General features: G+C 35.5%; 1 protein-coding gene across 1 annotated transcript in view; it reads right to left on the bottom strand.

Annotated features, from left to right (window-relative positions):
- Positions 1 to 15,227, bottom strand: part of CNTLN (centlein) — a 327,580-nt gene that overhangs the window by 220,004 nt on the left and 92,349 nt on the right. The window contains exons 4-5 of the mRNA XM_082843600.1: positions 4,896 to 5,030; positions 4,108 to 4,287 (exon numbers count right to left, since the gene is read on the bottom strand). Coding sequence (XP_082699726.1) covers positions 4,108 to 4,287; positions 4,896 to 5,030 — 315 coding nt within the window. The remainder of the gene's footprint in view (positions 1 to 4,107; positions 4,288 to 4,895; positions 5,031 to 15,227) is intronic.

Raw genomic sequence — 15,227 nt, 5'->3', positions numbered from 1 at the left:
CCCACGAGCCACAACTACTGCGCCTGCATGCCACAACTACTGAAGCCCACGTGCCTACAGCACATGCTCTGCAACAAGAGAAGCCACCGCAATGAGAAGACCGCGCACCACAACGAAGAGTATTCCCCACTTGCCTCAACTAGAGAAAGCCTGCATGCAGTAATGAAGACCCAACGCAGCCAAAAATAAATTTTTTTTTTTTTTTTTTTTTTTTGCAGTACGTGGGCCTCTCACTGTTGTGGCCTCTCCCATTGCGGAGCACAGGCTCCAGACGTGCAGGCTCAGTGGCCATGGCTCACGGACCCAGCCGCTCCGCGGCATGTGGGATCTTCCTGGACCAGGACACGAACCCGTGTCCCCTGTATCGGCAGGCGGACTCTCAACCACTGCACCACCAGGGAAGCCCTAAATAAATGTTTTTTAAAAAAACACATAACATGCCAAAACTTACAGGATGTAGCAAAGGCAATGCTCAGAGGGACACGTATAGCTGTAAATGCCTACACTAAAAACGGTGACAGGGATTCAATACAATCTCTACCAAAATCATCTCAGCTTGCTTTTTTTTTGCAAGAAATGGAAAAGCTGATTCTAAAATTCATATAGAAATGCAAGACACACAGAATAGCCAACCTTGAAAATGGAAGAATTTGGAGGACACACAAATCCCAACTGCAAAACTTACTATAAGTCTACAATAATCAATGTAGTGTGGCATATGCATGAGGATAAATGTATAGATCAAAGGAACAGAATTGAGGTCCAGAAATAAACCCTTGTATTTACAGTCAACTGATTTTCAATAAACATGGCACGATAAATTCAGTGGGGGAAGAACAGTCTTTTTTAACAAATGGAGCTGGGACAACTGAATACACGTGCAAGAGAATGAAGCTGGATTCCTATCAAACATCATATTCAAAAATTAACTCAAAATGGATAAAGACCTAAAGGTAAGAAATAAAACTCTTAGAAGAAAACATAAGTGTCCAATTTCATGATCTTTGATTAGGCAATGGTTTCTCAAGATGCATATCTGAGATGCATCTGAGAATGCCCAAAAGCATGGGCAACAAAACAAAAAGGAGATAAATTAATTATCAAAATTTTAAACTTTTGTGTTCAAATACTACCATTAAGGATGTAAAAAACAACTCAGAAAACTGAAGAAAATAGTTTCAAATTATATCAATAAAAAGAGGCTTGTAACCAGAATATATGCAAAAGAAATGATTTCACATTTCTTCAAAGACATGCAAATGGCCAATAACATATAAAAAGATGACCAGAATTATTAGCTATCAGGGAAAAGCAAATCAAAACCACAATGAGATGCCATTCACATCCACAAAGATGGCTCCAATCAAAAAGATAGACAATAACAAGTGCTGACGAAGACAAAGAGAAATCAGAACCCTCAGTAACTCCTGTTTGGAATGTAAAATAGTACAGCTGCTTTTGAAAACAGTCTGACAGTTCCTCAGAAGCTTAAAAACAGAATTATCACATGAACTAGTAATCTCTCTTTGGTATGTACCTATGAGAAATAAAAATGTGTGATGTATACACAAAATATTGTACACAGATATTTGTAGCAGTATTATTCATAACACAAATATCCTTCTACTTGAGATAAATGAATAAAATGTAGGATATTTATATAATAGAATATTATTAAACTATAAAAAGAATGAAGTACTGATACATGTTACAACATGGATAAACCCTGAAAACATTATTCTAAGTGGAAGAAGTCAGTCACAAAAGATCATATACTATAATTTCATTAATGTGAAATGTTTAGAGCAGATAAATCTATATATAGAGAAAGGCCATAAGTGGTTATCTCGGGCTGCAGAGCTAAGGATAAATGAGGAGTGATTGTTAAAGGTTACAGGGCTTCTTTTGGGGATGATGAAAATGTTCTAAAAGTAATTTTGATAATAGTTGCACAACTCTGCATAAACTAAAAACTATTGGCCTGTACACTTTAAATGGATTAAACGTATGGTATGTGAATTATACACTAAAAGGAAAGAAAGAGAGTTTTCTTACTGACAATGTAATTATATAACTTAGAAAAATCTAGAAAATGTACACATTTTTTGAACTAAGACATTTGGGGAAAATTGTTGAAAAGAAGCTCAAGATAATTCAATAATATTGCTGTCTTCTAGAAATAATTAATTAAAAATATAATTTAAAATATTATTCAGCAAAAAAATATTTAGCATAAAACAATATTTTAATATTAATAGCTAGGAATAAATCTAATAAAAATGAACAGTACCGTTCTAAGAAACTTACAAAACCACACGCCACATTCTTAAATAGCAGGATTATAATTCTTCCAAAATTAATTCATAAATTAGATGATGTTCCAACCTGCTTTCTAACAGAATTTTTCAGTAAAACTAATGAAATGATCCTTAAATATTATTAGATAGTGAAGAGGCACATATAGGGCTCATGACTTACAAAAAGAAGAATAAAGAAGTAGATCACCCTACAAAATAATGAGTAAAATTCTAAAACTACAATACCTAAAACCATGAAAATAACAGGTTTTCCAGAAAGTCCAGAAACAGGAAGTCCAGAAACAAACCCAAACATACCCATGGAAACTTAGAGATGTGAGAGAGACTGAATCAGAAATCAATAAACTACTGAATAAACGGTGTGGAAGACGACACCCAAAAATGAATTCTAAATAGATTAAAAATGTTAGGGTAGGGAATACTTAAGAATATAAGACTTCTAAAACAAAAACATTAGAGAAGGAAATAATAAAAATGACTATAAAAATTCACAAATTTTTGAATGTTTAATTCACCTTATTCAAGACTCACTGAACAGAAGGTATGTGTGATATATATATATTTTTAAAAGTATTGCTATCTAGAATAAAGAATGCTTACAAATTAATAAGAAAAGATAAGCACTCTAATAGAAAAAAAAGTCAGAACTGAAAATCACAGTAAATCATAGAATGGACTATTTGAATGGCAAATAAGGAAATGAAATCATCATCAAAAAATCATGCAGCTATGATTAACACAAGGAAGTACCACTTACCCTTATGACACTACCAAACTGCTTAAAGGCTGTAGGGAAGCAGAAACTGATATAAAAATAAGAAAACAAATGTGCCAGAATTCACTTCTCTCAATGGCTCAGTCATTCCCTGATTGTGCACTAACAGAATTACTGTATGTATTTCTTTAAATATCTGCAATGAATAGATTCACACACTCAGAAAGACAAATCCTTAAATAATCAGGCACACGTGCATACACTCACACACACGTAGACACACATATCCATTCTTACTATATTTTAATAGCACTATATATATATATATATATATGTGTGTATACTTATGTTATATATTCTTCTTAAGCATGTATACATAGAGGAACTATCATATTTACTAGCACTAAAATTTGTCTGAGGCCTTTTCAACAAAATCTATGTTAAAAGAGAAACCTGAAATTCGGTGGGAAAAAATGAACAAAAACATTCTCAAGACCAAGAGAAAGCTACAAGAAAATATTATTTTGAAAAAAAACTGATCAAAAAGGATATAAGAATATTATAAAGATTGATTGCACCTTTTATCTTCTATAAAAGTAAAATTTTACGATGAATAAGGCCCTCTCAAGCCAAAGAAACACATATAAAACACATGTGAGTATTTTTTAACTGTTTTGTGCTTTTTTTACATAGTTTTTAAAGGACCTGGAAAATACAGTATTAAAACTGTATTGCAATGAATCCTAGCTATATTTATAAATTTAATCCCTAACTGCAAAAAGCCAAAATTCATAATTCTAAATATGTTTTTTCAAAACATGTTTTATTTCAAAATGCAACAGCCTTTATTTTTTAATGATTACATTTTAGATAAGTATTTGAAGTCAGTTTCCTGCTTTGCAACATCAATTTTTAAAAAGCTGTGGGTCTTAACTGAAGGAATATAAATTAATGCTAGTCCCCACTGGTGGATATGAATATATAACTTGTTATTTAAAGAAAATAACATGTAATAAACTTCCTATAAGAAGTTAGATCCAAAATAACAGCACAGATTCCATTCTCATTGCATACCTTTATTTTTGCATCAATGCTATACTTTTCTTTTCTCCAATGTGCTTCCTGCTTCCTCAGTTTCTCCAGGTCATTTAGCAGGTCAGCGCAGTGGGTACTTAATTTCTCATTTTTCTCCTTCAGATTTTTTATAACCAGTCTGTTTTGCTCTTCCTTATTCTGTACACACTCCTTAGTGTCCTGTAGAACAGTACCACAGGGGCCGATAAACAAAACAGAATGAAACAAACCAAAAAACAGGTGAGAACTAATCAGCAAATATAAACTGTACAATTTTACCCCCACAGCAGCTTCTATATTTGATGGCCAAGGTCACCTGTATACTTTTATTGGCCTCTTTTCATGCAGGTGGATGGGTCATATTTTTTCACTGGATGACAGCTTTGATGAGTACACATTTGCAAAGAGCCCATTAATTGATCAAGCTGCCTTTGATGCTGTCCCCAGCTATTTTTGAGACCCACACAGACATATCCTCCCAGACCTGGGTTTTATCAATTAATAATGCCAGTCCCATCAGAATCTAATTACAAGAAGCCACATATTCACACTCCTACTTTCTTAGCTCCATTTCCATCATTAACTATTTATCTTAAAGTTATAAAGCTTAGAGTCTTAGCTTTAAAGCATCTTTCTCAGAGTTTCTGCATGTAAGAAAACTGTATGGTACAGCAGGGCCTAAGGCAATTTTTCCTCCAAGCTTGTCACTTTCTGTGCCACAAAGGCTGACAAAGCTTTAAGTAGGACTTCAAAGAAAGTACTGTAAAACTATGTACAAGTCAACACACCTTAACTTCTTGACTTTTATCTTTAAATTTCTTCTGCAAGTCACTGAATTCTTTCCTTAAGAAAGCATTTTCTTCATCTACTGCAACCTTCCGTTTTACAAGGTCATTTATTTCCTGTTTTAGTCCTGATTCTCTCTATGGAAAAAAGCAAAATTACTGATGAGCTGGTATTTCTAAGAAAAAATAATTTTATGTAAAAAGTTTTAGATTTTGACTGATAATATTAGAATTAACTACCTTTCATAATAACATCCATTATCATAATACTCATTTCCTATGACATGCCCAGAGATTTTCAAGTAAAATGTACAAATCTGGTACTGACTTACTAGTTTAAGATGAAGAACCCATTAAAAACTGGATACCAAATATTAAGTCACATACAGAAAGCAAACTTTTTGGATTTCTGTGTGTAATAGGAAAAAAATGAAATTTTACAAAACATTCTAATTAAAGAAAATGCTTATGTAACTAAAATAAGAATTATCCTCTATTTTACTATCATTTGGAAGAAAATATTTTTTAGAGAAATGAATACAGTTTTGTGAAAGCATAAGCAATTTTAAAGAATGAAAAATGGAAAGTCTGCCTTGATACAAAAAGTATCTTGCTCTGTAGAAAGAATATTCAGAATATTAAAATTGCCATAATTTTTAACTGAATATTCTTCTCACCTACCAGAATAAATGCTATCTAATTGGAGGATGTATCCATGACTCAATTCTTAGTTTCCCTCTTCTCAAATCTTTACAGCTTTTCCCTCAGAAAATTTACCCACTCTCTTGGCTTCTGATCTCATCTCTGTCTGAAAGACTACCCAATCCATAATCCAGCCCTGACTCTTTCCCAATCACCAATCCCACATTTCCAGTTTTCTCTAAAATACCTCCATCTGAATTATCTGCTGCCACCTCGAACCAACATGCTAAAACAGATATCCATGTCCTGATATTAACTCTTTACTAAACTTACTCAACTTTTGTCAACCCACTCATTTTTTCAACCAATATTTGAAACTAGTAGCTCTTAAATTTTTTTGCAGTGTTTAATTTAGAATTTCTATTTTATTTAAACATTATTAAATTCATACTTGATATATGCTTTGTTATATTTTACCTTTATTATATATAGTAAAACTACATTATTTTTTAAAATTTTTATTGGCGTATAGTTGATTTATAATGTTGTATAAGTTTCTGCTGCACAGTAAAGTGAATCAGTTATACACATACATATATCCACTCTTTTTTGTACTCTTTCTCCATATATGCCATTGTAGAGTATTAAGTACAGCTCCCTGTGCTATACAGTAGATTCTTATCAGTTATCTATTTTATATATAGTAGTGTATGTATGAAACTTTTATTTCATCTCTGTGTATACTGGGTCATGAAGTAAAATGTATTTTTTTCAGTGTGGGATCACATTAATAAAACATTGCTTTTGATTATTTATATTAAGAGGTGGCATTACTAGTTCATAGGTTATATGCACTTCAAGAGTTCTCATAGCTCCACATGTGCACCAACATGACGCTCAAGCTTGGTAAGTTTTTACAAATGAGATATAAATGGTACCTCATATTACTTTTAATTTTTATTTCCTATTTTAATTATTAGGGCATATCAAAATGTGTTTGACATCAATCAAACAGCATAAAAACAGATGCATAACATGGCCCATCCACAATTCACAGCCTATTTTTCCTTTCTCATCTAAGTCTCAGCCTCCTTCAATACTCAATTTCTACCACCTCAATGAAGCCTTCCCCAGCTATCACAGTAATTTCTGCTATTTCTAAATTTCTGTATTGCCTACATTATTCATTTGACACATAACAAATTACCTAGTCTTACTGATTATCTATGTACACATACTATCTTCCAAACTAGATTATAGTAAATGTTTATGAATGAGACTGACACTGAATGATAAATTCAATCATATGAACACTAAGACTGAAATACCTACAGGCCTATCCTTTCAAAGGAGAACTGACAAAAATTGAGCATCCTCACCTATTCTGGAGACTATCAGGAAGGTGCGACACTAGATCAAATGATTTAAGGTTCAGAAGGGTTTGCCCAATAATGTGAACTAAACTTAACTTGACAATATAAATGACACCAATAGCAAGCCCTTTCATGAAAATTACTTAATATATTAAAATGTTGGCATTTGAGTGAATTTAGTAATCCACAGGACAAATATAGACTTAATTTCTAAATAAAAACACAAAATACAGTGGGAACTTAGTTAACCAAAACTATCAAATTTTGATAATTAGTTTAATAATTGGTATTATATATTATAATCATTAAAGTAATAAGTTAGACAAAGATGTACTCCCAACGGAAGAGGACTGATAAGCTCTCAAAGATCTGTTAAATTTTGTATAACTCCAAACATTTTCCTGATAAAATATACCCTCAATGAACTAGTTTCTATAATGAAAGCACAGGTATATATAGTTACAATTCATTTATTTTGTTTTCTTTTTTACTGAGGTACAGTTGGTTTATAATAAATTATATAAGTTTCAGGTGTATAACATGATTCACAATTTTTAAAAGTTATACTCCATTTATAGTTATTATTCAAAATGGCTATATTCCCTGTGCTGTACAATATATCCTTTTAGCTTATTTACATTATACATAGTAGTTTGTACCTCTTAATCCCCTACACCTATCTTGTCCCTTCCCCTTTTCCTCTCCCCACTGGTAACCACTAGTTTGTTCTACGTGAGTCTGTTTCTTTTTTGTTATATTCATTAGTTTGTTTTATTGTTCAGATTCCACATATAAGTGATATCAAATATTATTTGTCTTTCTCTGACTTACTTCACTAAGCATAGTACCCTCTAAGTCCTAAATTTAGCTTTATGAAACCTTTTCAAACAAACTTTTCTGGATACAGTAGAGTACATTCTTAATGGTCTGCCTTGAGTTAATATTAAAATAGCAAATAGAACTCAGAGGAACCATAAAGCATAAAGAGTGACAAGAGGAAGTATGTCTGAAACAAATAATTTATTAAGGATAAGCCATGAAATGAATAATTCAAATCATGGTCAAAAGAAGTCTACAGAGTAAGAAGAAAATGATCGTGAATATGAAGCATTTTCGAAAAAAAGTGGGGTGTGGCAGCAGTGGCACAGAAGACCTAAAACTGTAGGAGGCAATACTTGAGCATAGTTAATATATTATTTATATGACCTACTTTCAAATGCACATAAAAATTTTAATAAAAAACAGAAAAGTAATGAAACCACAACAACTAAAACAATGGTAAATGGAGAAAGGGGAAGGGGTGAGAAATTAAATGTAAATGAGAACCAAAACTTATCTATGAGCTTCCTAGAAGGTAAGGAAAAAGAGAAATATAATGTTTAAAAAAATCATCTAATTGAATACAATACACTCGGTTATTAGCAGAGTCATGTTATCTAATATAATACTTAAAGGAGAAATTTATTACAAGATTTACTTTATAACTAACAGCAACAAAGGTAAAGCGTAGTCTTACCAGAAGAAGATATATGGCAATTTTTACACTATTATCAATAAAATATGTTATATTATTAGATTGTTCTATGAAAGATTTCCTGCAACTAGTTAAAAAAAATGTGTGTGTGACTTTCTACTAGTTTGACTAGAAACATAGTTAAGATTTAAATAAACTAAAGGAATCATCATTCTTAACTGTTCCTCTATTCCACAGACTACAAGTTTAGAAAAGTAATGGCTATTGAACATTACTCAGTGGAAAAACAAAAACATAATGGAGGGACTTCTGGCTTCCAATCCAGGATGTAGGAACTTGGAAGTTGTCTCTCCTTTTCACACAACATGAAAAAAGCTGAGCAAACTGAAAATCAACACCTCTTCCTAGAGTCATCAGAGAACTGAGGTCATAGGGCAAATTGCTGTTCCCAAAACTAGAGAGACAGGCAGATACAGAGAATGACAATTTAGCAGAGCAAAAACCCAGAAGAAAGGAAGCTCCATGGAAACCAGTAACAGGGTAGGAAAATCAAATTTGCAATTAACAAATTACTGGAGGATCAGTGTGGACATATTTGAGAGTTAAAATGTCTGGGAGGGCCCGGTCTAGAGGAGTTCCCATAATTTCGTGAATTCTACACAGAGGAGCACAATCAGATTGTCACTGTGAAGATCAGAGAAAAGTCCCTTCCTGCTTTCTGTGGGAGGAGAGGGAACACAGACATTTAAAAATATGCCCTAGCGGGGAGGAGTCAAGATGGCAGAATAGGAGGACGCAGAATTCGTTGCTCCTCGCAAGTACATCAAGAATACATCTACAAATAGAACAATTCTCATAGAGCACCTGCTGAACATTAGCAGAAGACTTTGGAACCTAAAAGGGCAAGAAAAATCCCCTCACAACTGGGTAAGATGAAAGAAAGAAAAAAAAAGAAAAGAGGAATCAAAAATGGGACTAGCACCCCTGGCGGGAAGCTGAAGGTGAGGAGAGGTCCCTGCAACTCAGAAATTCTAACTCTCTCATGGTGCGGAAATCAGCTGGGAAAGAAAAGGACCTTCGGGGGAATCAAAGGAGAACACAGCCATTGGTCAGTAGAAGGCAGGACAAAGTAAGAACTGCACACATGGTCTACACCACAGCTCTGTGCATTCCAGCCTGAGTCATGAGTCACCTATTGCAAACAAGGTCTGGGTGCTGGAAAATGGGGTTTGGAGTGAGGACCCAGGGAGGGGACAGCTGTTGGCTACAAAAAGACAGCCTGAAGGGACAGGAGTAAGGAGCTCTACAACCAGGAGAGTTTGTGGGAAAAGTTCCAGACACCATAGAAGCAAGGCGTCACTCTTGAGTGGTACGCAAAGGGTGGGGCCACCATTACAACACCTTTGCAGCCGGCTTCTGCCTCCCCGGGCACAGCAGAGGGGACAGGAATGAGGGAAGCACAGCCAGGAATGCCCCTAGAGGAAGCGTGGTCTGCCTGGAAGGTGAAGTGCCATTGCTGAGTGGTGCATGGGGGCGGGGCAAGGCAGCCACCACCCTCACACGCCAGCTCCTGCATCCACGGGTACTGGGAGGGGGACTCCCACCAGAGCCAGTGCGCCACAGTCTGTTGCAACCGCCTGCTGGTCCCGGCTGCCGCAGGTAACTCGCACACACCCCAATTGTGGCCGCCCCCCAACTGTAGCCGCCGTACCCCTCCCTGGCCTGAATAAGTGTGACCCAATCAGCTGCTGCTTCCACTCCCTCTTGCCTGGGCAAGGAAGGAAGGTGGCGCACATGCAGAGAAGGGATCAAAACCGAAGCTGAGCCCCAGGGACAGTGCAACTAAGGAAGAGGAACAGAAATCTTTCCATGCAGTTGCAGAAGCTGCAGATTAAATCCCCAAGATCGGGTTGGTAAATCTTGCATCTGTGAGATACCTGAATAGATGAATGTTCCAACAATTGAGTTCAGTATAGCCTTCACAGCAGTGGACTTTGAGGGCAAGTACACCGGAGAGTCAGGCCAGGTCAGACTATGAGCTGACCCCACAGTGCCCACAGCAGGTGTAGAGACCTATGCAGAGGTATTGGAAGGCCTCCCTGGGAGGTGGGGATTGGCTATGGCTCACTGTGGGAGCAAGGACACTGAGAGAGGATGCCCCAAGAAAATATATTTATTACTGTTATGCTTTTATTGTTTGTTTCATTCTGTTCAGTTGTTGGTATTGTTGCTTTAATTATTTTTTATCTTTTATTCTTATTTTTTAATATATATATTTGTAATTTTTCTATTTTTATTTTACTTTTTGGTTGTTTTGGGGTTTTTCTCTGGTTTTGGTTCTTTGATTTTTGTTTTATTTTATTTTTATTGCTTTCATGTATATATTTTATGTTTTCTTCACTTTTTTGCTTGCTTCCTTTCTGTTTTATTTTTCAGTTTTTGTTATTACTTTAGTCCATAATTACCTTGAATGTACATACATATCGATAATTACCTTGAATGTAAATGGATTAAATGCTCCAACCAAAAGACAAAGACTGGCTGAATGGACACAATAACAAGACCCGTGTATATGCTGTCTACAAGAGACCCACTTCAGACCTAGGGACACATACAGACTGAAAGTAAGGGGATGGAAAAAGATATTCCATGCAAATGGGAATCATAAGAAAGCTGGAGTAGCAATACTCATACCACACAAGATAGACTTTATTATCTTTTTTCATTTTATTTTTTGGCTGTGCCGGCCGGGTATTAACTTGCAGCAGGCAAGATCTTCGTTGCAGCATGCAGTATATTTAGTTGCAGCACACGTGCTCTTCATTGCAGCATGCAGGCTTCTTTCTAGTTGTGGCACGCAGACTTCTCTCTAGCTGTGGTACATGGGCTCCAGGGCACGTGGGCTCTGTACTTGTGGCACGCAGGCTCTGCAGTTGAGGGGTCCAAGCTCAATAGTTAAAGCACGCGGGCTTAGTTACCCCACGGCATGTGGGATCTTAGTTCCCCAACCAGGGATTAAACCTGCATCCCCTGCATTGGAAGGTGGATTCTCTACCACTGGACCACCAGGGAAGCCCGAAGAGAGACTTTAAAATAAAGACTATTACAAGAGAAAAGGAAGGACACTACATAGTGATCAAGGGATCAATCCAAGAAAAAGATATAAGAATTGTAAATATTTATGCACCCAACTTAGGACTACCTCGATACATAAGGTAAATGCTAACAGCCATAAAAGGGGAATTTGACAGTAACACAATAATAGTGGGGGACGTTAACACTCCACTTACACCAATGGACAGATCAGCGAGACAGAAAATTAATAAGGAAACACAAGACTTAAATGACACATCAGACCAGATAGACTTAACTGACATTTATAGTACATCCCATCCGAAAGCAGCAGAATACACTTTCTTCTCAAGTGCACACAAAACATTCTCCAGGAGAGATCACATCCTGGCTCATAAATCAAGTCTCAGTAAATTTAAGAAAACTGAAATCGTATCAAGCATCTTTTCCAACCATAACACTATGAGATCAGAAATCAATTACAGGGAAAAAAATGTAAAAACCATAAACACATGGAGGCTAAACAATATGCAACTGAACAACCAAGAGATCACTGAATAAATTAAAGAGAAAATCAGAAAATAATAAGAAACAAATGACAACAAAAACATGACAACCCAAGACTTATGGGATGGAGCAAAAGCAGTTCTAGGATGGAAGTTTATAGCAATACAATCTTACCTCAAGAAACAAGAAAAATCTCAAATAAACAACCTAACCTTACATCTAGAGCAACTAGAGAAAGAAGAACAAACAAAACCCAAAGTTAGTAGAATGAAAGAAATCATAAATACCATAGCAGAAATAAATGAAATAGAAAGGAAGGAAACAATAGCAAAAATCAATAAAACTAAAAGCTGGTTCTCTGAAAAGTAAACAAAATTGATAAACCTTTAGCCAGATTCCACAAGAAAAAAGGGAGAGGACTCAAATCAATAAAATTAGAAATGAAAAAGGAGAAGTTACAGCTGACACCGCAGAAATACAAAGGATCATAAGAGACTACTACAAGCAACTATATGCCAATAGAATGGACAACATGGAAAAAATGGACAAATTCTTAGAAAAGGACAACCTCCCAGGACTGAGCCAGGAAGAAATAGAAAACATAAACAGACAAATCACAAGTAATGAAATTGAAACTGTGATTAAAAATCTTCCAACCAACAGAACTCCAGAACCAGAAGCCTTCACAGGCGAATTCTATCAAACATTTAGGGAAGAGCTAACACCTATTCTTCCCAAACTCTTGCAAAAATTGCAGAGGGTAGAACACTCCCAAACTCATTCTACAAGGCCACCATCACCCTGATAGCAAAACCAGACAAAGATATCACAAAAAGATAACCATAGGCCAATATCACTGATGAACATAGACACAAAAATCCTCAATGAAATACTAGCAAAATGAATCCAACAACACATAAAAAGGATCAAACACCATGATCAAGTGGGGTTTATCCCAGGGATGCAAGGATTCTTCAATAAACACAAATCAATGTGATATACCATATTAACAAACTGAAGAACAAAAACCATATGACCATCTCAACAGATGCTGAAAAGGCTTCTGACAAAATTCAACACACATTTATGATAAAAAAAACTCTCCAGAAAGTGGGCATAGAGGGACTCTACCTCAACATAATAAAGGTCATATACGACAAACCCACACCCAACATTATTCTCAATGGTGAAAAACTGAAAACATTTCCTCTAAGATCAGGAACAAGACAAGGGTGCCCACTCTCACCACTATTTATTCAACATAGTTTTGGAAGTCTCAGCCATGGAAATGAGAGAAGAAAAAGAAATAAAAGAAATTCAAAGTGGAAAAGAAGAAGTAAAACTGTCACCATTTACAGATGATATGATACTATATATAGAAAATCCTAAAGATGCCACCAGAAAACTACTAGAGCTAATCAATGCATTTGGTAAAGTAGCAGGATCCAAAATTAATGCACAGAAATCTCTGGCATTCCTATACACTAATGATGAAAAATCTGAAAGAGAAATTAAGGAAACACTCCCATTTACCATTGCAACAAAAAGAATAAAATATCTAGGAATAAACCTACCTAAGGAGACAAAAGACCTGTATGCAGAAAACTATAAGACACTGATGAAAGAAATTAAAGATGATACAAACAGATGGAGAGATATACCATGTTCTTGGATTGGAAGAATCAACATTGTGAAAATGACTATACTACCCAAAGCAATCTACAGATTCAATGCAATCCCTAACAAACTACCACTGGCATTTTTCACAGAACTAGAACAAAAAATTTTACAATTTTTATGGAAACACAAAGACCCCGAAGAGCCAAATCAATCTTAAGAAAGAAAAATGGAGGTGGAGGAATCAGGTTCCCTGACTTCAGACTATACACAAAGCTACAGTAATCAAGACAACATGGTACTGGCACAAAAACAGAAATATAGATCAATGGAACAGGATAGAAAGCCCAGAGATTAAATCCATGCACCTATGGTCAACTAGTCTATGACAAAGGAGGCAAGGATACACAATGGAGAAAAGACAGTCTCTTCAATAGGTGGTGCTAAGAAAACTGGACAGCTACATGGAAAAGAATGAAATTAGAACACTTCCTAACACCCTACAAAAGAAAAAAAAATTCAAAATGGATTAAAGACCTAAATATAAGACTGGACACTATAAAACTCTCAGAGGAAAACAAAGGCAGAACACTCTGTGACATAAATCATAGCAAGATCTTTTTTGACCCACCTCCTAGAGTAATGGAAATAAAAACAAAAATAAACAAATGGGACCTAATGAAACTTAAAAGCTTTTGCACAGCAAAGGAAACCATAAACAAGACGAAAAGACAACCCTCAGAATGGGAGAAAATATTTACAAAGGAAGCAACTGACAAAGGATTAATCTCTAAACTATACATGCAGCTCATGGAGCTCAATATCAAAAAAAGAAAAAAACCAATAAAAAAAATGGATGGAAGACCCAAATAGACATTTCTCCAAAGAAGACATACATATGGCCAACAGACACATGAAAAGATGCTCAACATCACTAATTATTAGAGAAATGCATATCAAAACTACAATGAGGTATCACCTCACACCAGTCAGAATGGCCATCATCAAAAAATCTATAAACAGTAAATGCTGGAGAGGGTGTGGAGAAAAGGGAACCTTCATGCACTCTTAGTAGGAATGTAAACTGATACAGCCACTATGGAGAACAGTATGGAGGTTCCTCAAAAAAGTAAAACTAGAACTACCATACGACCCAGCAATCCCACTACTGGGCATATACCCTGAGAAAATCATAATTCAAAAAGAAACATGCACCCCAATGTTCATTACAGCACTGTTTACAAAAGCCAGGACATGGAAGCAACCTAAATGTCTATCAACAGAGGAGTGGATAAAGAAGATGTGGTACATATATATACCATGGAATATTACTCAGCCATAAAAAGGAACAAAACTGGGTCATTTGCAGAGACATGGTTGGACCTAGAGAGCGTCATATAGAGTGAAGAAAGTCATTAAGAGAAAAACAAACATCGTACATTAAGACATACATGTGGAATCTAGAAAAATGTCACAGACTATCTTAGTTGCAAAGCTGAAAGAGAGACAGAGACGTAGAGAACAAATGTATGGATACCAAGGAAGAAAGGGTGGGGGTGGGAGGAACTGGGAGATTCAGATTGACATATATACACAATTGATACTATGTGTAGAATTGATAACTAATGAGAACATACTGTATCAAACAGG

This window comes from Leucopleurus acutus (genome assembly GCF_964270905.1).
Source record: "Leucopleurus acutus genome assembly, chromosome: 7".
In the NCBI taxonomy this organism is placed as follows: domain Eukaryota; kingdom Metazoa; phylum Chordata; class Mammalia; order Artiodactyla; family Delphinidae; genus Leucopleurus; species Leucopleurus acutus.
This window is presented reverse-complemented; position numbering and strand designations above follow the sequence as displayed.